Here is a 27026-nt window from a genome sequence, read left to right on the forward strand (position 1 = left end):
TTTTTCTCATTAGCTTCACATCAGCCATCTCTTTCAACCATCCTCTACCATTGGATGCCAAGCAAAGAGAGCATCCAGTCTATATCGACAAATGATTTCAGCATGCAATCAAGAGGCAATAATGAGTTTTAACCGAAAGCAGGTTTTCAGATTTTTCTTGAACCTATAGCACTTGGATAATACAGTCAGCAGTAATCGAGTGCCGACAAGTGCATGTCTTCATTGTGTACAATGTCAGCAGCATGATCATCCTTGAACTGGAAATTCTGTGTTTCTTCAGGCAGGAACGCTCATCCCTGCATGACCGTTAGATGTCGCCGAATATATGAACTTCAACAAACGCAGGTTCCATGGCATCCAAACTGGTATCAAGAACCACATATAGGCTTGTTCTGCAATGACTAATTACTCCATGTAGATACATAATTAGGTACATAGATAGATAGGTAGATAAATAGATATATAGATCAAGCCCTCCAAGGCCAAGATGGATTAAGGGTTGTTGTACAAAAAGTAGATAGATACATGCCCTAGAGGAATCATACAAGGGAAATGATGCCATTGGGATGCCCTAGAGGACTCATAGGAGGGATATGGTGCCATTAGGATACCCTAGAGGTCTCATAGAAGGGATATGGTGCCATTGGGATTCCCTAGAGGGCTCAAAGGACGGATATGGCACCATTGGGTTATTTAGGAGGGATATCTAGTATTATATTTGGTCATGTTTGGATGGCCCATGACATTCCAAACATGGTGGGGGTCCATCCTAGTATTGCCCTATGGCAGCATATTACATTTGTCACTATGTATTAGTTCTAGGATGCACAATTTTAAGGTTGATGGATGATGGGTGTAAGTAAATATGAAGAGGTGCAAGTGTGCACGATTGTGGGATAATATAAAAGGGCATGGATGATGTTGTTCACATGAATGGTTGGTTGAATCTAACAACTACCATCTTCATCATCAATGTAATCGTGTATTCTTCATGCAATAATGGAATAGCAATAATAGTGTTCTTCTCTATCATTTGGTGTGCTAATGTGTGTGTGAGAGAGAAAGAAAGAAAAGAAAAGATATATTTAACGTCTACGGAAGGCCAAATTTGCCCATGAGTCCATGTCCTGAGTATCATGGAAAGAAAAACTGAAATGAAAAGCTAATCCTAGTCATATGTAGCTCACTATGCAGTCACTATCTAGCATGCTATAGATGTACAATCGTAATAAGCCGACTAGGGAAAAGATCCTCCACGACTAGGGAAAAAAAGCCCAAGACTCCATAAAATGGGGAATAATATGGGAAAACATATGTGAGGGGTGACCAGCCCCTATAGCTAACATGGTCAGTCTTGGAGGCTAAAATAGGACACCAAACAGGAAGCCAGCAACAAGGGGATGATGTCTAACAAGAAGGATGTCATCATACATAACTAGATGAATCCAGGAACATGCCCAAATTCACTTTTTAGGAACGTGCATGTTATATACTCATGGTAGTCAACCCACAAGACTATATAACTATCGACTCCAGTATGCATAAGTAAGGACTAGATACTACGACATCCCCACTAACGTCATCAGTGCCTGATAGTGGGTGTAAAACTTTCTATCAAGATATGCTCTCACACACGCACTCCACACACACACACACATAAGAGCATATATTCACACAAAGCCCTTCGTACTAAGTTTCTGTCAAACCTCCGGAGATGCAGGGCAGACTCAGACTCGGACAAGTCATGATATCATAGTCAAATGCAAGAGCTCTGTAAGATAGTCCCTTTTGGTCCACTCTTACTTGACTCGGACAAGTCATGATATCATAGTCAAATGCAAGAGCTCTGTAAGATAGTCCCTTTTGGTCGACTCTCACTGGTTTTGATAAGTGGAACCAAAAAGCAGAAAAATCTTAAGTTTATTGTGTAATCTGTAAGTGAAAAACGCCCCCAAAAATATATATATATATATATATATATATATATATATATATATATATATATATATATATATATATATATGAGGAGGATCTATTTCATTATTTTCAACATTTGAGAGTTTGCAATCTATTGGTGAAGCATCATCTATCAATGTGGTGTGGTTTGCTGCTGGTCATTTTTGACCACTTTTGACAACTTTTGTCCAGTTTTGTGTAGTTTTGCCAGAATTGACCAATGCATGCGCTGAGGTTTGAGCAACATTTGACTCATACTGACCAACACTGAGCAGGGTTTGACCAGCGTTAACTGATGTTGGACTCATTATTCTACATGGAAGCTGCTATTCAATAATATCTTATAAATTGGGTGTTGCCTTTTGATAGCAATAACACTCAGTGCTGGTATGGACCTGCAGGCCTAAGGCTCTATATTTGGAAAGCATCAGGAGAGATTATTGGTACATAGTTATCTGATTTTGACTGTGTATGGTGTGACTTGGCTCTAGTACAGAAAGTTCCTCTCGCCAGGTAGCTGATATACTGCGAGAAATGGCTTTAATTCTTATGAAATAAAAGATACCCTACAAAAGAGAACCAACCTTAGACCATGTCCGTGCTTAGCAACAAGGACAATGCCAAAAGAAGCAAGACATTACCCCCAGAATCAAATGTTTTGGTTTTTTAGGGAAGCTGAGACAGGAAGTGTGGTAGGAAGGTTTTCCTTTGTTAGCTTAAAGGTTCTATACCCGTTAGCATTCATTGCAAAAATTACTGTCTAATGAAAACAAAGAAACTGTTGTGTGAGATACAGGAAAAGGATGTTTACTTTGTCAAAACGTAGATTTTTTCCAAGCCATTCAACAGCAGCACTGAAACCAGTACGATCACCGAGGAGTGCAAGCATATCCAAGGAATCTACCTGAGTAGCACTCATATAAAAAACCTCAACCCACAAGCTGAAAAATCAACGCGATCCTTGTTATTATGAATGGGGACAAGTATCATCTGAAATAACATTTACTTTAAGTTACCAGAGTTAATGCATATCCACCAAGGGAGTCTTCTCCAGTGCAGCTTAAAGGCCTCAATTCATCAAGAGGAAACGCATGCTGCATATAGCCCTCAAAAGCGTGATAGAACATGTCTCGGACCTGCCATCAAATCAGGCGAACTGTAATTTCTACAGCAACATATGTATTATGCATCACTACATGTAATTGCGATTGCCGATGCATCTAACAAGATAGAGACCGGTGCACCTACTGTCATCAGACATGACCAACTCATGAGAAACAGTAAACCATCAAGTTACTGGAGTCACTAAAATTAAATTGAAGAGCTTGTAGAGGCAATCGTTTCAAGTCTACTCTTGCTTCATTCTGATGAGTGTAGACCCAGGAGCAACACAACAATCCAAAACCAAAGCAAGTTACTGGAGTTACTGAAATTAAATTGAAGAGCTTGTAGAGGCGATCATTTCAAGTCTACTCTTGCTTCATTCTAGCTGCACCCACCTAAGGACCAGCACCAAGAGCTCTCACTGAATTCTTCCAAACTACGACTCCGAGAGCAGATCCACCCACTACACTCGACCTCCAGGTTGATGCAGGATCCCGGCCGAGAGGAGTGACACTAGACAAAGCCATCGAGCTATGCAAAGCCCGACGCCCTGACCCCATGGCCCCAGCCCACGCTCGCGTCACCACAGAAGGACCAGAGCCATCATTTCCCACCACCACAGAACTTTCTCCCGCCAGTCAGCTTAGCGGGATATTTTAGGGTGATGTGAGAGCTTGACACTCTTTGTATTGGGATCAGCTTTGGCATTTCAGCTCTTGTTCCTTTCTTTTTTTGGGAGTACCCATGATGATGAATTCCATGGACATGATGTAATCTTTTGGTCTCATAGGTCATTTTGGCCTTTTTAGGCGTTAATATAACTTTCTTTCTTTGTTACTGTTGTGCTCACAATAACAAGTCCTTTAATCAGTTGACAATTAAAATACCATTCACTTTAGAATAAAATGAGAGGAGACACCTGCTTCGTCCGTGGCATTGCCTACAGGTGGATAAGAAGGGCCTACGGGCAGTGAAAAATGGTAGCTAAAGGAGGATCTTGGGCCTATGGCCAATCGGGGAAAAAAAATGGGAGAAGACACACATTGGGACCGTAACGTGCCGACCCTCCCGATGGACCTCTGTTAGGGTTAGCAGCAACAATACACAGCGCGTGCGTGCGCACACACAAAGTGACGCAATCGCGAGGGAGAGATGGCACATAGCTCAATTAGATTTCCTTGAAGTGAGTGTACTATACAAAGAAACGAGTACAAAGATATAAGTGAAATAAGAGGGTGTTCCTATGCACGCGTAAAAAACCTCCTAGTGGGGAAAAATGTGCCTTGGCTTGTCCTAGAGTGTTCACACACCACTGCCCATGACATAAATGTCTACAAAACCCACTTGGAGTGATGATGTGAACATGTACAAGGATATGGCTTATCAATCCCCAAAAGCAAATAAGCTTAAACCTTTGCAGAAAGCTTCAAGCTTTTCACAAGAAAGAGCCTTCATGTTGGGTACTCGGAGCTTCGAATGCGTAAACCAACCCTTGTATGTGTTTGTGTCCACGTGTGTGTGAAACAGCCCTTAGATGGCTTAGTGTGTTTATGTGTGTGAACAACCTCTTATAGCCATTCTATGTGTGAATGTGATAAGCAGTGATGTCATAGGCACTTGCCACGTGTCAATGCCCTAGTGTGTGTTGTGTCAAAAGATAAGGCTCTAAAGCCTATAAAAAGCATTGTACTCCCTAAAGCTTTTATCAAATCAATCATTGAGGTGTGCATATACCCTCTCTCTATCTCTAATCAAGTTCATCGCTAGCTTTCTCTGTCTGCATACACTACCAAACACCATGAATTTGATTGATCCCCCATAGTTGTTGCTTCAACTATGTGCTCTCTAACCCTAATTACCACATTCATGAACAAATCTACCACATTGTCATGTGTAAAGACATACACCAAGCTGATCTCTCTTGCACGAAGCCTTTCCCTGACATAATGGTAATGCACCTCAATGTGCTTTGTGCAAGCATGAAACATTGGATTCCTTGCAATTGCCAATGTGCTTTAAGAGTTGGTGTAGATGGGAGTGGAGGACTGTTGTCCAACACTAAGATCTGCCAAAAGGCGTCTAAGCCATACACACTCCATGGTAGCTACAAATGTTGACTTGTACTCAACCTCAGCTAGATGTGGCCACTATTGGGTTGTTTCTTGCTGAGCCATGATATGCATAAACCACCAAGAAAGAAACAAAACCCGCTAGTGGACATTTTGGTGTTGTAACATCCTCCCTAGTCCGAATCGCTAAGGCATGCACCTATGACTCACCCCCCTAGGATAGAACAATCCAAGGAACTAAGTGCCTTGTAAAGGTAGCGGAAAACCCACTTGGCACCTTACCAATGCCTGGTACCTGGGCAATGCATAAATCTACTCAATTGTGAGACCCCATATTGAATGTCTAGTCACGTGTTGCATAAGTAGATCAAGCATCCAACAACTTGTTGATATAGTGTCCAATCAAAAGACTCACCTGAATTCTAAATGCTTAGCTTCACACCTATCTCAACAGATGTAGCCACAAGCTTACAATCCTCAAGACTAAACCTTTTCAGCAGTCTCTATATATACTTTGATTACATCAACATCATCACGCGGTGAACTAAATGCCCAGATAGTAATGCAACAGACCTAAATCTGACATCTCAAAGAAGCCTGTCATTCAACCTTAAAGGCTGAAATCTTCTCAACGTCGGGACCTGTGAGTAGCATGTTATCAATGTATAATACGATGACCAACAAATCCTCTTGAATCTTCCTAACATAGAGGATGCTCTCTATGGGACTGTCACAAAACCCATGTGCATCTAAATATGCATATATCTTTTCATACCATGCTCTGGGAGCCTGCTTAAGGCCATACCAAGATTTCCATAACTTGTACACTTTGGCTTCCTCACCCTTCTGAACAAAACCATGAGGCTGAGATACATAGACCTCCACATGCAAATCACCGTTCAAGAAGGGCTCGCCCCTCCCTGCCCGTTTGTTGTCTTTTTGCTCCCTGCTCATAAATATTTTGCCCTTTCCTTGTTCATCCCCTGCTGGTCCTTTGCCCGTTGCTCTGTGTGTGTGTTGCCAGTGTTATTTCCTGTTTTATACCCCTTCCCTTCCTTTTCTTGTTCTCTTCTCCCTCATCATGGCTTCAGATGCAACCTTGTTAACCACTTATGAGCGCAAGGAGCGCACTCAAGTTCACCTCACCGATGCCTTGCAGAAGCAGCGTGTGCTTGAATTTTCTCCTTTATTTTATGGCAGGCAAATGGTACATGCTATGCCATGGTCCCCCAATAAGGACTATCAAAGTCTCATACGACATCATTGTCCTGTCTGGGTGGAGGTGGTTAATTTCCCAAACTATATGCGAGAAGAATTGCCAGGATTGGCCGCTGCACTGGGCCAAGTTATCTGCCCCCCTCGCCCTGATGGGAATCGTAATAGATTCTGTATTTTGTGGGACACAGATACCCCTACCCTCCCCTCCATTGCAGTCGAGGTTGAAGGTTTGCCAATGGGCCAAAAGTACTTTGAATTGAAATGGGGAATTTTTGCAGGTGCTTGTTTTTCATGCCATAAGTACGGGCATCTGGCCTCTGAATGCCCTATTGTCTTGCATCCCCCTCCAGCCACTGCTATACCTTCTCCCCTGGTTCAGCCCACTCATAAGCAAGAGACTATTGGGTCCAAGAATTTGGATAAAAATGCCTCCAAAGTTGGGAAAGTGGCTTCGCAAATGCTAGACATAGCTAAAGGCAAGGACAAAGGTAAAGAGAAAGAGAAGGCCCCTGATAATGATGGTTTTTTACAGCCCAAGAGGGTGTTGAGGCAAAGACCCCTTCAATCTCGCCACTAGGATGCATCTACTCCTACTCCAGGCCAAGCCTCTACCTCAGCCACTCCCCCGGTTCTTCTCAATTGGGTTGGAGTTCTCAAAAAACACATTCCTGTTTGTGAGTCTGAGGAAGGGCTATCCTTTGACCCAGGGAAGGAAGGGCTGCAGCCCATGATGGCTGATGCTTAAGCACTCTTTGGTTGTATATTCTTGGTCTCCTCCTTTGTATATATCCTCATGCTTGACAAACTCCATTGTGTCACTCTTAATGTACAGGGCCTCTGCAATCCTTCTAAGTGGAGGCTAGTGTGGAATTATGTTTTAACCAAGCAGCCGGACATTCTCTGTTTGCAAGAACATAACCAACATTCTATGGCTGGCCAGGCTGGCTATTTTGGGGGCTATGATATCCACTATGCAGGTACTAAGCATTTCTCGGGTCTTTGCATATTAGTCAGACATGAACTGCAGCCCCAGCTTGCCTTCAATGATTGTGATGGCAGATGGATGGTGATTCAATGTGATGTCAATGGTGATATTTGGGAATTTGCCTCTGTTTATGCCTCGCAAACTTCTGCTTCCAGAGCTTCCATGTGGCATGCTATTGCTTCTTACCCATGGCGATCTTGTGCTCTCTTTCCCCCCCCTCCCCCCCCCCCCCCCCCCCGAAAAAAGATCCTTTCATTAGTTATATAAAAACGCCCGTAGGGCTACAAAAGATCTCTCCTGCTCATAAGAGAAACAGAGCAGTGAATACAGCATGGCAGCTCGGGAGACTCTCCCTAGGTGCTGCAAAATACAAGCATCAGTACAAAGGACTGAGAGGCTAAATCATACAATAGGGGGGGGGGAAGAGCCAAACAGGTGGCCTGTAGTGCCAACGGGGGGATCCCGTGTGTAAGGTGTAGAAGGGGCCACAGCGCCAAGTGGTGTGAAAGGCCTGGCGCCGCAAGATCGCCTCATCCGAGTCTCCCCGGATGCGGTCGTACTGTCCTCGCAGGGTGTGGATCAACTCCTGCCAAATCCCCCGTACAGTCTCTGCTGGTGGCTCCAATCTCCCCTCAAAGGCCGTAAAGCACCGGGCCCTCCAGGTGAACCAGATGGTGAGGCTGCTGAGGAGCTCCCATCGTAAATCCCGCTCCTGTGTCCAGCTGGCGGACGAGAAATCCGGTGCCGGAACCAGGCGAGGCTGGCCCCTAATAAATCTGATGGCCTGACTGCCCTGCTCCATCTCATAGCCCATAGCAGGCCCTGATGAGGTCGACCAAGCAGCGGCACCCCACGTAAACATACCCTCTGGAGAGAGGGGAGCCAGAATACGCAGCATCCGCAGCCAAATCTGCTGCGCCTGAGGGCAATCCCCAAGGCAATGTCTCTGTGTCTCCATAGGGTGGCCGCATCGGACGCAGGCCGCCGGAAGACCGCTGTAAACAAGCCAAGTGCCAACTGCTGAGCCCCTGTGGGCCACCAGCCACTGAAAAGTCGAGATCCTGCGGGCCTGTCGACTAGCCCAGAGCCGAGCCCAAAAATCCTCCAGGAACTCCTGTGAGAGTCCCTGTAGCCGCCAATGCCCCGCTGCCGCTGGAGAGACCGTCCTCCTCGCCGTCAAAATATGCCGCCCCAGCCGAACAGTATACTGGAAAAAGGTAATCTCTGTGGCCTCAAGGGATGCATAAGGATCATGCCACTCGTACTCCCCGGGGTCCCACTGTAGTAGCCGGGCCAAGGGGCGCGCTGCATATGCCCATATGCGCCAATCCGGGAGCACATCAGCAGGATCAGGGTCTATATGCCACTTCCGAGAAGCGGCGGCCACTACCCGAATCCTCTGAAAGGTGCACTCTGCAACCAAAGGCGACTCCACCTCCACTCGCTGGAGTCTGCCCTCATCCTGAATCTCATAGTAGAGGCAACTGCCATCCTCAGTGCAAGCTCTGACAGCAATCAGGATCTCCAACTGTGTAAAGGCTCCCATCCACCGTGGGGTCACTGGCTCGAGAGGCGTGAACCACTCCTCTGTGAGTGCCTCCTGAATATCATCTCTCATAATCAACCCCCCTCTGAAGTGACTCAGCCTCTCCACCTGTATCTCCTCTGGGAGACTGCGCAGAAGGCCTGCCAGTCTCCAAAACTACGAGCTGGGCCTGCCGCTAAAAGCCCCCAGGCTAAACGAGGCCGAGAACCCAGCATATGACCCTGCTCTGTGCGAACCGCTGGGCTCCAGATGAGCGGTTGTCTGGCCCGCTCCTCAACACAAGAAGGAGGTCGCTGAGAGAGCCCCGGTCTCAGCAGCTCCCAAGCTCTCAGGATACTCAAAGCAAATCTGTCCTCCCATCCTCTACTGAGGCCTGTCCTCCTCATCTCTATGAAGATCCAGCGAATCTCTGGTGCCCAAGTGCCCCTTGCTGGGGGCGCCCGAGCCTGCAGCCGCTGCAAGAGGAGCTCTTTCCAAGGCTCAGCGCCTGGAAGCAACCCCCGAATAATAAGCTTCCCCAATAAGGCTCTGCTCTGATCGACTAGATCTATAATGCCCAAACCTTCCTGAGCCAGCGGAAGTGTAATAACTACCCATGCAACCTTTGCCCGAGCTGGCTGACCGTCCCGCCCAGACCACAGAAAGTTTCTGATCAGCCTCTGTACCTGGCTGATGCAAGAGCTCGAGAAGATCCAGCAAGACGTAATGTACCACATGGTCGCTAACAGCACCTGATTTGCCACCACCACCCTCCCAGCCAAGGATAGTCGAGCTGTACTCCAATACAAAAGCTTCTTCCGAATGCTCAGAAGAAGCGGGGCAATCTGCTACTCAGGTGACAAATCTAGGCCAATCTGGCATCCCAAATACCGCACTGCTGTGCCTGGAGGAATCCATCTAAAACGGGGTCCGGGCTCCATGCCGGAGTGGGAGCACTACTGATCCAAAAGGCCACTGTCTTGCGCCAATTGATCAATGCTCCCGAAGCTGCACTAAAAACCTGGAGCGACTGCTATGCCCGAAGAAGATTGGCCTCTTGGCCATGCAAAAATAAGCCCGTGTCGTCTGCAAACTCAGCATCAAGCAGGTCCTCCCCCCGGACTGGGAGCTGTAGTCCTCTCAAACCAACCTCCTCTGCCGTCAAATACATGCTCATAGCCTCCGCAAAGAAGAGAAAAAGAAAGGAGGCGAGAGGACACCCCTGACGGACTGATCTGGTCAGCTCAAAACTCGGCCCCCGTCCTCCTGCAATCAACACCTGGCTGCGAGCTGTGGAATACAGAGCCGCCACCCCTCTGATCCATCCTAGCTCAAAGCCCAGGCGAAGCATAGTGCCCTCTAAGAAACCCCAATCAACTCTATCGTATGCCTTCTCAAAATCGAGAAGCATCACGACCAAGTCCTCGCCAAGAAATCTAGCTCTGGCCGTCGCCTCCCAGAAAGTAAAGATGTTGTCAAGGATACTGCGCTCCTTGACAAATCCTGTCTGAGTAGCATGAATCAACTCCCCCAGGAAGGGCTGGATCCTCAAACTCAAGGCCTTTGCTAAGACCTTGTAGACAGTATTGAGGATCGTAATAGGCCTCCAATGTCGAATATCATCTGATACTCCCTCCCCCTTGGGGATAAGATAGATCAAGCCCTCTGAAAAGCTCTGCGGCATCACCCCAGTGTCCAAAACATGCTGAAAGCCCCTGCGCAGGCCTGGCCCCAAAAGGTCCCAATAGCGCATAAAAAAGGCCGACATCAGTCCGTCCTGCCCTGGGCAACTATGTCGCGGCAGGACCCTCAAGGCCTCGGCAAGCTCAATCTCTGAAAGAGGCGCACCAAGAACTGAACGCATACGATCTGTGACCCTCCTCTGCACATGGGCCCACACAGTCTGTCTGCAAGCATCTCTGTCCTCAGTGGTTGGCTGGCTCCGCTGAAAGCAGGTCTCTATAAAATGCAGTGGCAATGGCTCTGATCTCCTCGGGCTCAGTAGCTACCGAACCATCCGGTCTACCAAGCTGACGGACTCCTGCCCGAGCATGGCGGGGTCCAGTGATCTCAAAAAACTCACCAGTCACTCTATCACCAAGCTGCGCCAACTGAGAGGCCTGACGACGATAGTAAAACTCATGTCTCTGCTCCTCTGCCTCTCTAACCTCCTGGCGTGCCTGGCTCAGCTGGGCCGCCAACCACTCACATGCAGGCTGCTGCTCCTGGAGGCGCTGTAACGAGGCAAGGCTGCGTCTCAGCCGATGCTCCCTCTCGCGAATCTCTCCCAACCCTGTCAAAGCTGCAGCGTGCAGAAAAGAGCTAAGCTCGATGAGTCCCTGGGCACACTGGCCTGCTGCATCCACTGACTATCATGCCAGATCCTCTCAATGTCCTCAGCGAGACTGGGATCTGTAAGTACCCTCTCTGGGATCCTCAACTGCAAGCTGGGCTCCCGTGTCCTCTCCTCCCATGTCAGGATAACTGGCGCATGATCTGAAAATGAGGTGCCAGCGAGAATGCCGACGGAGCCCCCTCGCTCCCCTAACCAGTCGCCCACATAAAAGCGATCAATCCGTGATAGATTAGTCCCTCCCTATCGGCGATCCGACCGAGAGAAACTAAGACTGTCCTGAGAACGGGAGAAGGCCCCATGCTGCCATGCATCAGTGATCCTCAGTGTCATGCAAAACCGGTCCCAAGCTGCAAGCTCCGTGCCGTGCACTGTAACATGACTGCCTCCCACCCTATCGGCCGGGTCCTCAAGCATGTTGAAGTCTCCCCCGACACACCAATGTGCGGCCTCTGGCAATGCATCCGTAACCTGGGTCCAGAACTCTGCTCTGGCACTAGCATGATTAGGCGCATAGACGTTGAGCACGCCCAATAGCTCATCATGCATCCTCAGAATGACATACTGTGCTCTACCAGGCACAATGATCCCTCGATCCACAATGGCCTGCCGCCATACATCTGCAATGACCATGCAAACTCCTCCCTATCCACCCAAAGGACCAAACCCTGCAGACCAAAAGGTATCCCATCTACCAGGCATCACCGAACCATATCTCCGAATCCTGCTCTCACCCAAGTGGTGCTCCTGCATCATCAAAATATCAATGCTGCCACCAACCAGGCATCTCTGAAGCTCCTGCCGCAAGCAACCTCGATAGCATATAAAATGTGCTCCGCCCAGGCCCTGTACATTCCATGAGATGATCCTCATGGATGACCTGCTGAGGTAGATGCTGTCTCAGCCGTGCGGCGGGCCTTCGCAAGCGGCTTGGATGGAGAGTAGTCCCCATCCGAGCGGCTGCGAATCTGCCAACCCGGTGTACTGCAAGAATCACGGATCAGGCGCCAGTGGCTGTGGCCCATGGCGACTGCCTCCCGCTCTGACAGAGCAACCTCGTGTATACATACATATCCAGGGTCGCGTGCTAAGTCTGCCACTATACGCACGACCAAATGACGAATCCCTGAGGCATCCACACTCTCGGGATCCAGGAAAAAATGAGCCAACTCCCAGAGCCGGCCTACCACATCTGTCACCTACAGGTCGCTCACATGATGAGAAAACTTAACTGCCTGAGTCTTCAAAGTGCTAAGAGCGAGCTCTAGAGTCCACTCCCGGTCGCAAGGGCCACAGAGAGGGAACGAGAAGGCCACTGCTGAATCAAGTGCCTCCTCCCCGCGGGCCGGAGGTATCACTACATGAACTCGGATGGGTGCTGGCTCATGGGGGCCCTCTGCTCCAAAAAGCCGAGTGAAGGCGTAACCAAAAGCCTCTGATCGCTGTCTAACACCGAGGCGACTCAGCCGACTGCGAATAGATGATATCCGTGAAGCCCGAATCGGCATGGTAGGTCTCCTCTGTGGTGCTCGAGCGAGGTCGGTGCTCAGCGCCCTCCGGACTGCGGGCGAGCGCCAGGGGACTGCCAGGGTCTCCCGGGAAGGCGAGGCGGGTGCGGGGGGAGGAGGGGGGAACGAGGGGGGCGGAGAGGGAGCCGCTGCCGAGACCGGAGCGGGGGCGGGAGGAGGCGAAGGTGGAAGCGAGGCAGTGGGAGGGGATGGGGGTGGGGGTGGGGGGGGTGAAGGAGGGGGTGCTGGCATCTCGTGGTCCTCAGTCGCTGCAGGGGTCTTCTCCTGGAGGGGAGCAAAGCAGTTCCTCACGGGAACCCAATGAGGCTGAGACTGTGGCTGCTGCTGCAGCGGTCTCTGTGCGTGCTGCTGTGACTGTCTCCCTCGGCGGCGCCCCTGTCCAGGCTGCCACTCCGAGGTCTCTGTGGCCTGAGCAGGTGTCCCGGAGGCAGCCTGCCGTGCCGCATCTGTGGGCGGGCCATCAGGGGCCTGCTGCTGTGGTGAGAATCGAGGTCTCCTGCGAGGGCAGGCCTTGGCCAGATGGCCGACCTGCCTGCATATGAAGCACTGGTTCGGGAGCCCCGAGAACTCCACTCTCTGATCAATCCATCCCCCCCCTATCCTAGGTAGCTGAATGACCTTAGGAAGGGAGGAGATGTCAGACACCAAAACTCTGACGGAGGGTAGCCCAGCTGCTCTGGCCACCACTGAAGCTGCTGTGGGGCCAGTCTTGAGTACCGAGCCCACCAATGCTCCTAGCCGAGAGAGAAGCGGAAGATACTCCCGGCGGAGTCCAGGGAAGCAAACTGTAACATGAAAAAGGCGCTCTCCCTGCTCAGCCCCGCTGCTAGATCAAAGCCATGCTGCCAAGGTCTGAAGAAAGCCCGAGCACCCCTGATGTCAAGGGGACTCATGGCAAGGACCTTGGCCACACTCTGGGCGGTCTCGAACTCGATCTGATAATGTCCCCGGCCCAGTAGCTGTACGTCCAGGATCTTGCCCACATCTGCAAGAAGGCGGGCCTGGAGAAGATCCCGGATCTCCCCTCTGCTGGGGCGAGTGCCGACTATACGGCAGATGGTGGAATGGGCCTGAAGGCGTTCCACCTCTGCGGTGAGGCTCGCTTCCTTTTCCGGCGAAAGAGAGAGCCTGATGGGGGTGTCCTCGGGGGCGGGCGAGGGGGCTGCGGATGAGTCCCTCTGAGGCGAGGCGGGAGGAGTCTCCATCAGAGTCTGAAGCTCAGGCGTAGGCGAGGCGAAAGCGGAAATCCTGCAAGAAACGGGCTGCACACAGAGAGGCGGAAGACCGGAGAAAAAAGGAAAAGCAAAACCCCCTGGGGGGCGGAAGACAGCACGAAAAGGGAGGGGGGGGGGGGTAAAAGTGGCGAAGGAGAAGCCCGCGGGGGGGGGGGGGGGGCAGCTGCGCGAATGTGGGGCGGGGAGGAGAATGCTGGCGGAAGGGGGGTCGGGGCGCTGCCGAGGCGAGGTAGGCGCGAAGAAGGGGGTGGGGCGAGAAGGCGAGGCGGCGAGGAGGGGGGGGGGCGAGAGGGCGATGAGGGTGCGCAGCAGCGAGGGAGGGGGGGCTCAGCAGCGAAGCAGGCGAAGGGGGGCAAGAAAGAAGACGGCGAGCAGAGCAACGAGGGAAGGGGGCGCAGGAACTACAGCAGGCGGGGGGGGGGGGGGGGGGGGGGGGGCAAGAGCAAGCGCAATGGCGGGGGGGCTGGTGTGCAGTACGCGCAAGCAAGGACGAGGGCGCAGCTTCAGCGAGCTCGTCTGAATCGTGATCTTGTGCTCTTCTTGGCAGAGACTTTAATAACTCTCCCATGCCATCAGACAACACTACTCATAGATCTCATATGATCCCTTCTGAAAAGCGATCATGGGAGGAGTTACTTACCACGACACATGCACAAGATTTATGGACAGCCATGCACACTGGAATAGTGGGCTACACCTATCATCATAATGCCTTTACTAACTACTGGGCTCGCTTGGATAGATGGTATTTACTGCATGCTCAACAATATACAGATTTCAGTCTTCATATTGAGGTTGATCACTCTCTTGGTCTCTCTGACCATGCTCCTTTATGGCTGAATATTCACTTTGGTCAGCCCTGGGATGACATGCCTTTACATTCCATTCGGATGAAACATATCAATAAAGGATACCTGCAGCATGCACAATTTCAACAATTGATCCGATATGCCAGAATTCCTCTTGCAGCCCATGTCCATTATGACTGTAATTTTGCATGGCAACGCCTTGTGGACAGGCTTCAGCATGCTATTCATGAATATGGGAGTAATTTCATGCCTGACTGGAGAGCTAAAGTTCAGCATGCCAAAGCAGTAGTTCAGTCCTTGACTGCACATTCCCAATTGCAGCCCCTCTCCTCTCAACAAATGGACACTCTCTCTCAATCAACAGCTCTCTTGCAAGCTAATGACCGACAGAAATTGGCCAAGTGGCAGGTTCGGGCAAGGATGACTCAATTCATGGATAAAGGTTGCTCTTCAAAATCTTTCTTTCAAGGGTTACATGCTTCCAGGAGGAAGACCTCTTGCCTCAGAGTCCGTAAACTGGATGGTGAATGGACTCGGTCTTTCTCAGAGCTCCAACATGAATGCTTTTCTTATTTTCAGAAACTGTTTGCACCCCCTGCTACCACTTCTTTGCACGAATTACAAGCTCGGGATACTCTTTTACAGCATGTTCTTCCCATTCTCAACCCACAGGAAGCTCTCAAACTTGATATGCCTTTCACTGATGTGGAGCTTGATCATGCCTTGTCCCATCTCAGCACTGGTAAGGCACCAGGGTATGATGGCCTCACGGTGGAATTTTTCTTACACTTTTGGGAAGACCTTAAAGGTGTTATCCTGCAAATGATTAATAAGGCTTGGCATACAGGAGTACTCCCCCAATCATGGAAGCATGGCATAGTTAAACTCATCCCCAAGCGGAATTTGTGTGAGCATCTCATGGATTGGAGGCCCATCACATTGATGCCTGTTGTTTACAAACTCTTTGCTAAAATGCTGGTGCACCGTCTTCACCAAGTGCTTTATGAGGGTCTGCATCCCTTGCAATATGGCTTTGTTCCTAGGCGACAGATCCATGATAATATTGGCAATGCTCTCATGGCTATTGAATATGCAAAATATTCTGACCAGGATGTTTTTATTATGCAAGTGGACTTTGCTAAAGCTTTTGACACGGTCAACTGGGATTTTATCTCACAGACAATGGCTCAGATGGGATTCGGGCCAAAAATGGCTAATGTCATCTACTGCTTGTATGCTGACTCTACAGCCCAATGCATCCTTGGCAATCATCTTTCTCAATCTTGGTCCTTGGGTCGTTCGGTCAGACAAGGGTGTCCACTCAGTGCCCTCTTATATGCCATTGCCACTCACCCACTTCTCAGATACTTGGATCATCTTACCGCGCAGGACCTTCTCATTAGTCTTCAGATTCCTGGAGCCCCTCCCTTTATGGCTCAGGCATATGCAGATGACTCCTTCTTTATGCAGCATAATTCTCCACAGCAGTTGAAGACTCTTATGGACACTCTCTCTATATATGGCATGGCTGCTGGCCTACATGTCAATTTTGACAAATCCAGCCTCATACCTCTGCATTTATATGATTGGCATGTTCTTTTATGGCCCGGACACATTATGCAGCCCTATGATGTGGTCCGCCATCTTGGTTACCCTATTGGCTGGTACATCACTAGGAAACAACAGTTAAAGTGGATTTTTGACAAACTTCATGCCAAGCTCCACTACTGGAAGCTCTCCACCTGGCCACTCCATGTTAGGCTCCGGATTGTCCAGTCGATTATCATGGCCTATGTTCAGTACTATTTGCCTTTGATACATTGGACCTCTCAGGACACTTCTGCTTTCATGTCTCAAGCTATGGAGCTATCATGGAAAACAAAGTCTTCTGCTAAAGCTTTAAGACTTATGCGGATGGCAAAAGTTTGTTCCCCGAGGATGCATGGCGGATTGAACGTGCTGAATATTGCGCATCATGTCTTGGCAAGGAACATTCCTCTCCTACTCACCTTTTTTCGTCAGACGCAACCATGGACTCATATGCTTGCAACCATGTACACGGCCTTACGCACTTCTACACATGGTGCATGGATCACTGATCACTGGGAGGTCATTTTGGGCAGATTTGTAGGTTCTATCCCACGCTGCCCTTTTGCCACTTCACTTATTTGCGATTGGAAACAGGTCCTTTCGCATGCTCATTGGGCACCCTTCCTTTTGTCTCATGCCAATTCCCTTCAGCAGGAAAGCATTTACTGGAGTGCTGTTTTTTATTCTCCATTGGCCCTGCAAGAGCCGATTCGGGCATACAATCTCAGCACATTGGGGATTAGGTGCATAAATGATGTTGTTGATGCTACTGGTCAAATGCTTTCCTTCCCTCAGGCTATGGCTTCCTATCCACTAGCCATGAATCACAGGTTCATTTGGAGGAAAATTGCTGACTTGCTGCAGCCTTTTCTTCCCATCCCTCCTTTATCTAACAGGGACAGATTACGGATTGGCAGTTACACCCGGTGGGCTCAAATTCTCGTCCTGTTATTCTTTCTGACCTAATGGTTAGGACGACATACTCTTTCCTCCAGCCATCACCATGGATTCATTCACATGCTAATTCTCTTTGGCATATGACAAAATCACTTGCTTGGTGGCGAAAGAATCTTCGCAATTTATGGAGGAGTAAATTGCCTCTCAAGCAAAAGCTTTTCCTATGGCGTTGTCTTACAGGTTCCTTATCTCTGGGGGTCACTCTTGCTAAACGAAGGATTGCATCTACTTCTTGTCTTCGATGCATGGCCCCTTCTGAAACGGTGCCTCATTTGTTTTCGACGTGCTCCAGCACTAAGGCCTTCATCCGCAAAATTTCCATGTTACTTCGCCTTTGTTTCCCTAACTCTTTTTTTGGGAAACACTTTTGGCTTTTTGGCAGACTCCCTACAACCACGGTCCATTACTCTTTACTTTTGTACTGGGTCAGATATTGGGCTTTCTGGACCATATGGCAGGATCACAACATGAGATATTTTGGGAAACCTTTTTTGCAATCTTATCAGTATTTTAGAAGCTCCTTACGGCAATCTGTTTATGATGCTTGCCACCAAGGAGATCTTCATCAGTCATGCCTGGAAATAGTTTCTCTTTGCTTCTGATTTCCCGTTGAGGCTCTCCGTTTTGGAGACTCTCATGTAAATTTCATTGATAATATACTGTTCATGGATTTACCCAAAAAAAAAAAAAAGTGTGTGGAGCTGCGCAAGCCTGACTCTAACTAGGGATTTTCGACCGTACCTGTTGCATGTACCTATTTTGCCGGTGAAGGTCTCGCATGAGTGTTCTGTTGTGAGAGAGCCGCTTGCTGCGTTTTGGAGGGTTTCCAACCCCAGCGCAGTGCCCAGGACCCCTCCTGTCCTGTTGCGACCCATGTGACTAGGGTTTTTGCTCTTTCGACCTCCCTATTGAATCTGCTGCCCACCTTGTGAAGCACCTTCTCTACGTTTTCTCCTGCTGCCCACCTTGTGTGTTGTGTGTGTGTGTGTGTGTGTGTGTGTGTGGTTGACAATTGTTTTGGCGCTTGTAAACAATAAACAGAACAATGCTTTCACCAAAAAAAAAAAAAGTGTGTGTGTGTGTGTGAGAGCAAACTCCCTTTTATGCCTACTTCTTCTTCAGAGCGGATTTTCTCCTACAAACACAGGAAAGACATGGGGAATCGCATAGATGAAGATGACCGATGTTTGCACGAGAGTTTGTCAGAAGAATTTGCTCAAGCAAGGAATACATGGGAGGGTCCCTTGCCAAAAATGAAATTTCAGATTCTGGTGCAGGATCTCATGGACCCAATGAAGCAGTATGTGCAAAATGTAGTTATTCTCTTTTTCCCTGGCAAGAGGCCTTCAGCCCAACATGTGGCTCAGTGGATAGTCTCCGTCCTGAAAAAACATGCTGGAGTTTTCTTTGGTGCCCATGGGTTTTATGAGGTCTTGCTTTTGGATAATGATGCAAAATATCAACTGTTAGAGATGTCTCCTCTTATGTTCAACACACAAATGGTGCATGTGTTGCCTTGGTCGCTCACGAGGGATTTCCAAATTTTGATAAGACATAAATGCCCGGTATGGGTCGAGATACTTGCTTCCTGGGATTGTGGCAGGATTGGAGAAAGTAGTTTGTCCCCCCCCCCAGAATGAATGGAAACATGAATCAATTTTGCATATTGTGGGATACTAACAAACCCACCCTTCCAGGCATTGTCATTTGACTCAGGGGACCTTATGATAGGAGAAAGGCCTTTCAAATTGAAATGGGGAAAATTTGCAAGCGCGTGTTTCCAATGTGGGAAATTTGGACATATGTAGTCACAATGTCCCGAACCGCAATTGCAGCCGCCTCCCTTGGCTATCCCTAAAGAGCCAGATCTTGTCTCTGCAAGGCACAATATCCAATAGAAGGCTAAATCAACAGACGTTACACACATTTACAATAATGTAAATGAAAAAAGCAAAGGAAAGCAAGTCTCGGTATCTCAGCCAGTAACTTGATGTCTACCTCCAAGCAAAAGGGCAAAATGCAGGTCTCAGAGGCTTCGCAGGGTTGGACCTTGCCAAAAAAGCCTCTTAAAGCAAAGCGACCAATAATTGAAAGAAACTATATGGTTCCTATGTCTGATGGCAAGCAGCCAAATGTCTATGCGAACAAGGGAGACGATGGTATAACCATTGCTGATGCTTGGGCAAAAATTGCAAAAGGCACAGATAAGGATGTCCTCACAGTGTCAGGACAACAATCCTATCTTGGGGAGCATTCTGATCCTTACTTTGAAGATGATCTTGGTGATGATGTTTTGGATCCAAGTGATGTTCCCATGAACACCGCCTGATGTCCTATAATTAAAGTTTCATGGCCTTGTACATACTCTCCATTGTATATACATGATTGCACCGATCAAATGCATTACACAATCACCCTCTTCATGTGGCAGGTAGCACATAGGAGCTTGGTAGTTGGCACTTGGTTGGCCATCAGGGGTAGACCAGCATTATGTCCGAGGTGTGGCCATCCCCCGGAGTCTCAGCATCATTATGTTTGGGATTGCTTGAAGGCTTAGCAGGTTTGGAAGAGGATCCTATGCATTTTCACTATGGATTGGGCCCCCGCCCGTATTGTTATGTGGGGCACAATTGCTTGGGCCACTGAGGCCGCAGTTGTCATGCCATATGAAGAAGAAGGTGGGGGACTAGCCCTCCAGATCTCTCATCTTCGCATTTCTGCAGTACGAGTTCCACCTCCACCTACACGTCGCTCGTCTCCAAGTTCTAGCTAGAGATGGGAGATTTTCAGCAGTATAGCGAGCTCGATGCAGTGAAGCCATCGAAGGTACCCTCACTCCGCCAACCGAGTCCATTTGGAGCATTTGGCTCGATATCATTCATACCCTCCATGGTCAGTGGGGGCAGTTTCAAGGAGGCTCAAACCACATGCGGAAGCGCCAAGAAGCCTTCTTGAGGATTTGGCATCACAGTCCCTTTCTTAATGATAATGGTGGCGAGCCCATTTGGCATTATTGACCACCTGTGTGGTTGTTTCCTCCTCCCCCCATTGTACGAGATAGCCTTCTCCTCTTAGAGCAACCAGCCAAAGGAGAAGAACATCCTCCCCTTTTATGCATCTTGATGTTGGATTATATCATCTCCAGATGGTCTACATCACCATTTTCATGCTTGTATTGGCCATTTATGAGGCCCTGCATTGGCATATCTTAGCAGATATTATTCAACATTTTTCTACCATTTTTTAGGTATTTTTCAGCATTTATATAGTATTTTATGCTATTGATAAGGGCTGACTCCCCTTTCCACCAGTTCATCTCATTTTTCAACATTCACTTGAGGTCATTAGCAGCTGCTATTGCTTCTAACCATTGTACAGCACCTACGGGCTTCCCTCGTGCTCAATTTTCAGCAATAAACATCAGTTTCCAGCATTTACAGGTCTTGTACCTGGGCCTGTATCTGTGTTTTCTATTTGCTTCACTTTCTTTCATGGTATCAGAGAAAAACGCCGACCTGTGAGCAGAAGAGAGCTGTGTTTTCTATTTTGGAGCAGAGGCTTTGACAGTTTGCTGCGTTTTCTGCAGGTTTCAGCATAGCAGGTGCTGCGTTTTCTTCCGGGAGTAGAGGCTTCCTCAAGATTGATGCATTTTCTTCATTTGACACTTGGGACTGTTGTATTTCTGAATTTTCAGCAAAGATTGCTGATTTTTATGCTGATTGGATTGCTGAAGCCCTCTTCTAGGTGTTGAGGACAGGGATCTACATCTTGGAGAGATCTTCCTTCTTTCTCTTCTTTCAGTTTCCCACCCTCCCTCCCTTTCTTCTTGCTGTGCACAGCCTGAGAGGAGGACTTGCTGATTTTTTCAGCCCCTTTCTTCAAAGAGGTTTCTTGTCAGAGTACATGGCTTCATGAGGTTTCTCTACTACTGATCCTTCTCCTGTTGATTCTCCAACACCATCATAGCCTGGATCCCTTGCTCCCGCCAATCCATAGGTGGTTCCTATTCCCAATCTTTCCTCTCCTGCTCCCACCCCTACCCACATACCATCCTACAATCCTCCCCAAGTTAGTGACTCCTTGAAGCTTACAGCAACCAACTATCATACTTGGTCTTTCTACACTCAGTTGTTGCTGGAAGGAGCCGGTGTGTGGATGGCTATCTCCACACCTCACTTGGTGGACCCTGCTTTGAGAAGCATATTGGATGCTCGGGCTTGTCTTATCATCATCCATTGCATGACTCCATCTATACGGGCACAGTTTGTCTCTTATCGAAGTAATGCTCATCAGATGTGGACAGAGATCCAGAGGAGGTATGAGAGAATTTCGACAGTGAAGATTGCCAAATTGGAGTCAGATCTAGAGAAGCCTACAATCAATGAGTCAGATAACTTGATTGAGAAGATTGGAGGGTTCACCCATATCAAGCTGCAGCTTGAGGAGTACGAGAGCACCATCAACAATCCCATCCATAAACTTCTTGGTAAGTTGCCTGCTTCCTTTGACTCTTTCAGGGATAATATTTATTTCCGTGATCAGAAAAGGCAAGTCGGAGTCTACCTTTGTTGCCTCTGACAAGGACAAAGGCAAAGGCGGAAAAGGGAACTCCAACAACAACAACAACAACAATAATAAAAACAAAGGCAAAGACAAGGGTAAACAGGATTCTAAGGAATCCAAGGACAAAAGCAATGAATGTAAATACTGTCGCAGGTCAGGTCATACTGAGGCTTGTTGCTTTGCTCATCGTGATGATTCTCGAGCAGCCAAAGCCAAGGCCGTCAAAGAGATGGCTCGTGCTTTGTTGCATCATGCAGGTCTCCCTCCTGCTTTCTGAGGTGAAGCTGTGGCTACCTCAGTTTATCTCATTAACTACTCTCTCACAAAAGCGGTTGAGGGGATGACTCCGGAGGAGGCTTTTACAGGCCACAAGCTGTATGTTTCTCATCTTCGTGTTTTCGGTTGTGTTGCTTATGTGCATGTCCCAGATAAGATAAGGACTACACTCACCCCGAAGTCAAAGAGGATGATCTTCACAGGCTACAGTCTGAGATCCAAAGGGTACCGCTTTTGGGATCCGGATGTAGTAGAGGACTCATCCGATGCTACTGGAAGTGGTGATGAAGTAAGCATTGGTGAGGGTAATCCCGGAGTCAAAGCAGGACTCATAGAGGGACTGGGAGCTGCAAAGCTGATGCAACGGGAACGGGTGACTATGAAGGAGCAACTGGCACCGGGGTTGCAGCAGGGGGAGGAGCTGGACGTGGAAGAGGTAAAAGATCACTAGCATCTGTCGGGAATGCATCATCCAGAAAGTCGGAAGATGCATCGAGTGGAGGAGAACCAATGCCAAACAAGCTCTCGTCAAACCGAGCATCAGGAAGGCTAGCCTACCTTGGTGGGTTTGACAACTCTTTAGAGATTCTAGTCTCCCTGAAGCACAGCTCCATAACCAGATCTCTACCATCACCCCTGGACCTTGCCGTTCATCTCGGGCTTCCACATCTCAACACACAGTTAATTATACTCTCATGAGTTCTATCCAGGAGATCGATGAGTTTGAGAATCCAGAGGAGGCTCTTTCACAGCCGCAGTGGCAGCAAGCCATGGAAGCAGAGATGGCCTCTATTGAGAGGAATAACACTTGGTCTTTGGTGCCACGGCCTTTACATCGTTGTGTTATTGGTGTGAAATGGATTTTCAAAGTCAAGTTTCATGCAGATGGTACTTTGCACAAGTACAAAGCCCGCCTTGTTGCTCGAGGATATGCTCAGAAGGCAAGTGAAGACTTTGATGAGACATTTGCTCCTACAGCCAGGTATACCACCATCACGATTGCTTTGGCTCTCGCTGCACACTTCAGATGGCCCGTGTTCCAGATGGATGTCAAATCCACTGTCACATGCACTCTGCACTCAGTGCATGGTGACAAACTGGCTCATCATCAGCAGTGCAGCATTTGTACATTATTAGAACCCAGTAGGATGATATTTGTCGTACGCCGTGACCCCATTGTACATCCTCAGTCCAGGATAAGTCTGGCACGAGCTACGCAGGTCATTCCTCAGCCTTAGTGGGTCAGTCAGTCAGTCAAGTCCCTTAACCCACTTGGAGAGAATCATTCATGCATGTAGAGTCAGTAGAAGCCTTAGGGTTTGCCCCAGTGCTTCAGTTTTCCGAAAAGGTTATTACTTTAGCACAGCAGTTAGGGCTATCCGTGCAGGCCAAGATGGAGCAATTCATTCGTGATTGGACTAACATTCGGTTCACAGTTCGTAACTTTGAACCAAGTAAATATGACCCGGCTCTGACTCTCGCTCAGAATGAAGAAATGAAGATGAACGGAGGCAAGCCCAAGCAGTCAGCACAGTCCAGTACCAAACCCCAACAAGGGAAGGGTAATTCGTCTTCTAAAGACACTAAGACAGACACCAGAGTCCTAGCTCTAGTTCAGGGGGTAAGGAATCCAAGCCTAAGAAGACCCCTGAGGAAAAGGCTCAAGCAAGCATCACTGGAGGCTATCTTCCTCCAGAGGAGCAAAGACAGCATCAGTCAGAAAACCGATGTTTTTTTTGTCATACCATTGGGCATGGTAAGAAGGATTATCCAAAAAGGCAAGCGGAGCAAGCCTCCAAAGAGCCTTCTGCCGCAGTTGCCGCAGTATCCCCCGCTCCTCCAGACCCGCCTGCTACCGCCAATGCGGTTCAAATCTTACCTTCTATGCATCCCATGCCATCCGTGGTACTTGATGCTATGTAGAAGGGTGAGGCAACAACCACACAGAAAAGCCTGATCCGAGCTTATGGCTCTGCCAAGGGCCGCCCGACAGTTCATAATCCTTTTTGACATGGGCAGTTCTGAGGACGCCATCTCTCCCCAGTTGGCTACCAACATGAGCTGTACCTTAGTGCCCTATCATTTGGAGGTAGACGGGTTTACACCTAGTCTCCGCACCCACATATCTCAACAGGCACATCAGTTTTCTTTTCAAGTTCAAAAGGCCTCATTCCAGCGAGATTTCATTGTCTCTCCTCTTTTGGGATGTGACATGATCTTAGGAATCCAGTGGTTTCGTCAGTATGAACCTATTCCCAATTGGCGGCAGGACACCTTTATCATCTCTAAAGGTTTTCCTAAGCCTGTCATGATTCAGGGGGATAGAAGCATTCTTGGTGTTCCTATGATTTCTCATCTCCAAGCCCGACAAGCTATGTGCAAGGGAGCAGCAGAAGGAGCATTGATTTATGCTCAGACAGGTTCTATCTCATCGATAACCACTGTCTCATCTTCTTCAGTCCCTCAGTTGGCAGATCTCCTTTCTCATTCAGACATTTTGAAGGATGATCTCCTACCCAGTATCCCACAGTTAGCAGAACCTCCTAGCAAGTTTCCCTTGTCTTTCCAAGACTTTCAAGGGCAAGCTAGAACAGCAGTCCACTTAAGTGGCTCCCGATGATGCCAAGTGCCCAGTGGAGTGCTCAGCACACTAGACAAGGTCAGCTCTTCCAACAGGTTGGAGGAATGATCAAGTACATCTCTGGTCAGCATAATCCAGTAGCAGATGCTCTTAGTAGAAAGACCAGCATCCCAAATAGTCAGGAGTCTACCATTCTCAACATCTCTGGAAAAGACTTAGCAAGCATAGAAGATCAGTATGTCAATTCCGCAGAGTTTGGCACTCAACCCAGTTTAGCCCTCAATTTTGAGCCTGGCCATTATCCAGTTCACAAACAAGCCAGTAAGTTTAGACGAGATATCCACTTCAAGAAAGGGGATAGGGTCTATCAGTGCATCATGAAACATAGATTGAAACAAGTGGGCAAACATTGTGCCAAGCTTTCATTCCGTAGTTTTGGCCCTTTTCCAATAGTCAAAAAGTTAAGTGATGTCTCCATGAAGTTAAAGTTACCTACCAGTTGGACAATGCATGATGTTTTCCATGTTTCTTGGCTAAAACCATATGTTGGTCCAGAAGTGTTTGATGTTTCAGATGAACAGCAGCCAGACGTGGTAGACGAAGCAGAAGTTATTGAGCCCAAGCAGATCCTTCTTCATCGTTGGAAGCATGGTTCCGATCGACGGATACGTCAGCTCTATACGAAATTCCGAGATCGAGGTACCCATGAAGCCATATGGCTAGACGAGGAGTTCTTCCAGGAGTACCCCCACTTGTTGGTGGACTACTTGGAAGCCATGAACCTGCCGCCAAGCTAAGCAGGAGGGAATGTCACATGCACTTTGCACCCACAGTGCATGGTGACAAACTGGCTCATCATCAGCAGTGCAACATTTGTACATTATTAGAACCCAGTAGGATGATATTTGTCGTACGCCGTGACCCCATTGTACATCCTCAGTCCAGGATAAGTCTGGCACGAGCTACGTAGGTCATTCCTCAACCTTAGTGGGTCACTCAGTCAGTCAAGTCCCTTAACCCACTTGGAGAGAATTATTCATGCATGTAGAGTCAGTAGAAGCCTTAGGGTTTGCATCAGAAAGCACTCTGCATCTTGCATAATATGCATTCATATGCTTGTGCATCATTTAGAACATCCCAGAAGCCTTAAGAAATTTACTAGGATTTATCTGGTATTTTTTCCATATTTTATGGTATTTATTTAGCATTTATTGTCATTTATAAACATAAACTTTATTAAATAAATGACCAGCCAACTTGACCAGCCCCTAGTTAGTATAAATAGGCTTGCATAGGGCTTAGTTCAGTATTCAGTCTTCAGTGAGCTAGACACCTTCCTCCTCGGCACTAGGAGCATTCCCCACCTTTAGCCTAGACTAATCCATCCCTCTTGAAGCTTCTGCGTTTGCTTCTCCAGCCTTTGAGAACCAGCGTTAGCTTCAATCAGCAATCTTACACAGCAATTCAGTAGCAGTACAGTTCCTACAGCCATCAAGCGCCGCAACCATCTGTACCCTAACGCAACATACAGCCCATAGGCGACTGCATACAGCACCCTTCCAGGCCCAGTACAGCAGGTACCCTCTGCGTTTTGAGCATATATCACAGCCAGAAGCTGTTCAGGCCAGGTCAGCCCTGCGTTTGCAGATCTACAGCAGTTTCCAGCATTGCGTTTCAGTCTACAGTCTGCGTTTAGTCCAGCATCAGTTCTACAACAGTATTATGCCTTCTGTGCATCATCCCATACATGCAACAGTCATCTGGTGAAGGTAACATATCATTCATAAGCATTTACAGCATAGTAACATAGCTTAGAACAGTCCACCACAGTCCTTTCTCAGCCTCAGGTGTGCAGCCCTTCCTCATGCCCTTGGGAAGTGTGCATAGGCTCGAGATCAGTTCATCGAGGTGTTTCTACAGCCGTGTACAGTTCAGCCAGGCTTCCGATCCTCCGAGATCTTGCGTTTGGCTTATCTACAGTCCACAGTCATTCTCTCTAAAGTAATAAAGCAAATACTATCTCGGTAACATGGATTATATCATCTCCAGATGGTCTACATCACCATTTTCATGCTTGTATTGGCCATTTATGAGGCCCTGCATTGGCATATCTTAGCAGATATTCTTCAGCATTTTTAGGTATTTTTCAGCATTTTATGCTATTGTGCTGTTGTCGACCTGCTACAGCTGGTCAACCAACATATGGGGGAGTATATAAGGGCTGACCCCCCTTTCCCCCAAGGATGCATTGCCAGAGGCCGCACATTGGTGTGTCG

At 48.2% G+C, this 27026-nt stretch overlaps 1 protein-coding gene across 8 annotated transcripts in view; it reads right to left on the reverse strand.

Moving 5' to 3' along the window:
* The window catches only part of LOC147611807 (Glycosyl hydrolase family 47 protein), an 89073-nt gene that overhangs the window by 55968 nt on the left and 6079 nt on the right, over positions 1-27026 (reverse strand). For 7 of the 8 annotated variants that reach the window (XR_015263594.1, XR_015263595.1, XR_015263596.1 and 4 more), the window contains exons 2-3: positions 2973-3092; positions 2768-2860 (exon numbers count right to left, since the gene is read on the reverse strand). Coding sequence is in view for 3 of the 8 variants with exons in the window: in XM_086783650.1 (XP_086639776.1) it covers positions 2768-2860; positions 2973-3092 (213 nt within the window). In the remaining 5 variants the exon portion in view is untranslated. Of the gene's footprint in view, positions 1-2767; positions 2861-2972; positions 3095-27026 lie in introns of those variants that run through there. The other variant, XM_086783651.1, reaches the window with a different exon arrangement.

This window comes from Cibotium barometz, chromosome 46, assembly GCF_041138505.1.
Source record: "Cibotium barometz isolate CiBa-2024 chromosome 46, ASM4113850v1, whole genome shotgun sequence".
NCBI classification, from domain to species: Eukaryota; Viridiplantae; Streptophyta; class Polypodiopsida; order Cyatheales; family Cibotiaceae; genus Cibotium; species Cibotium barometz.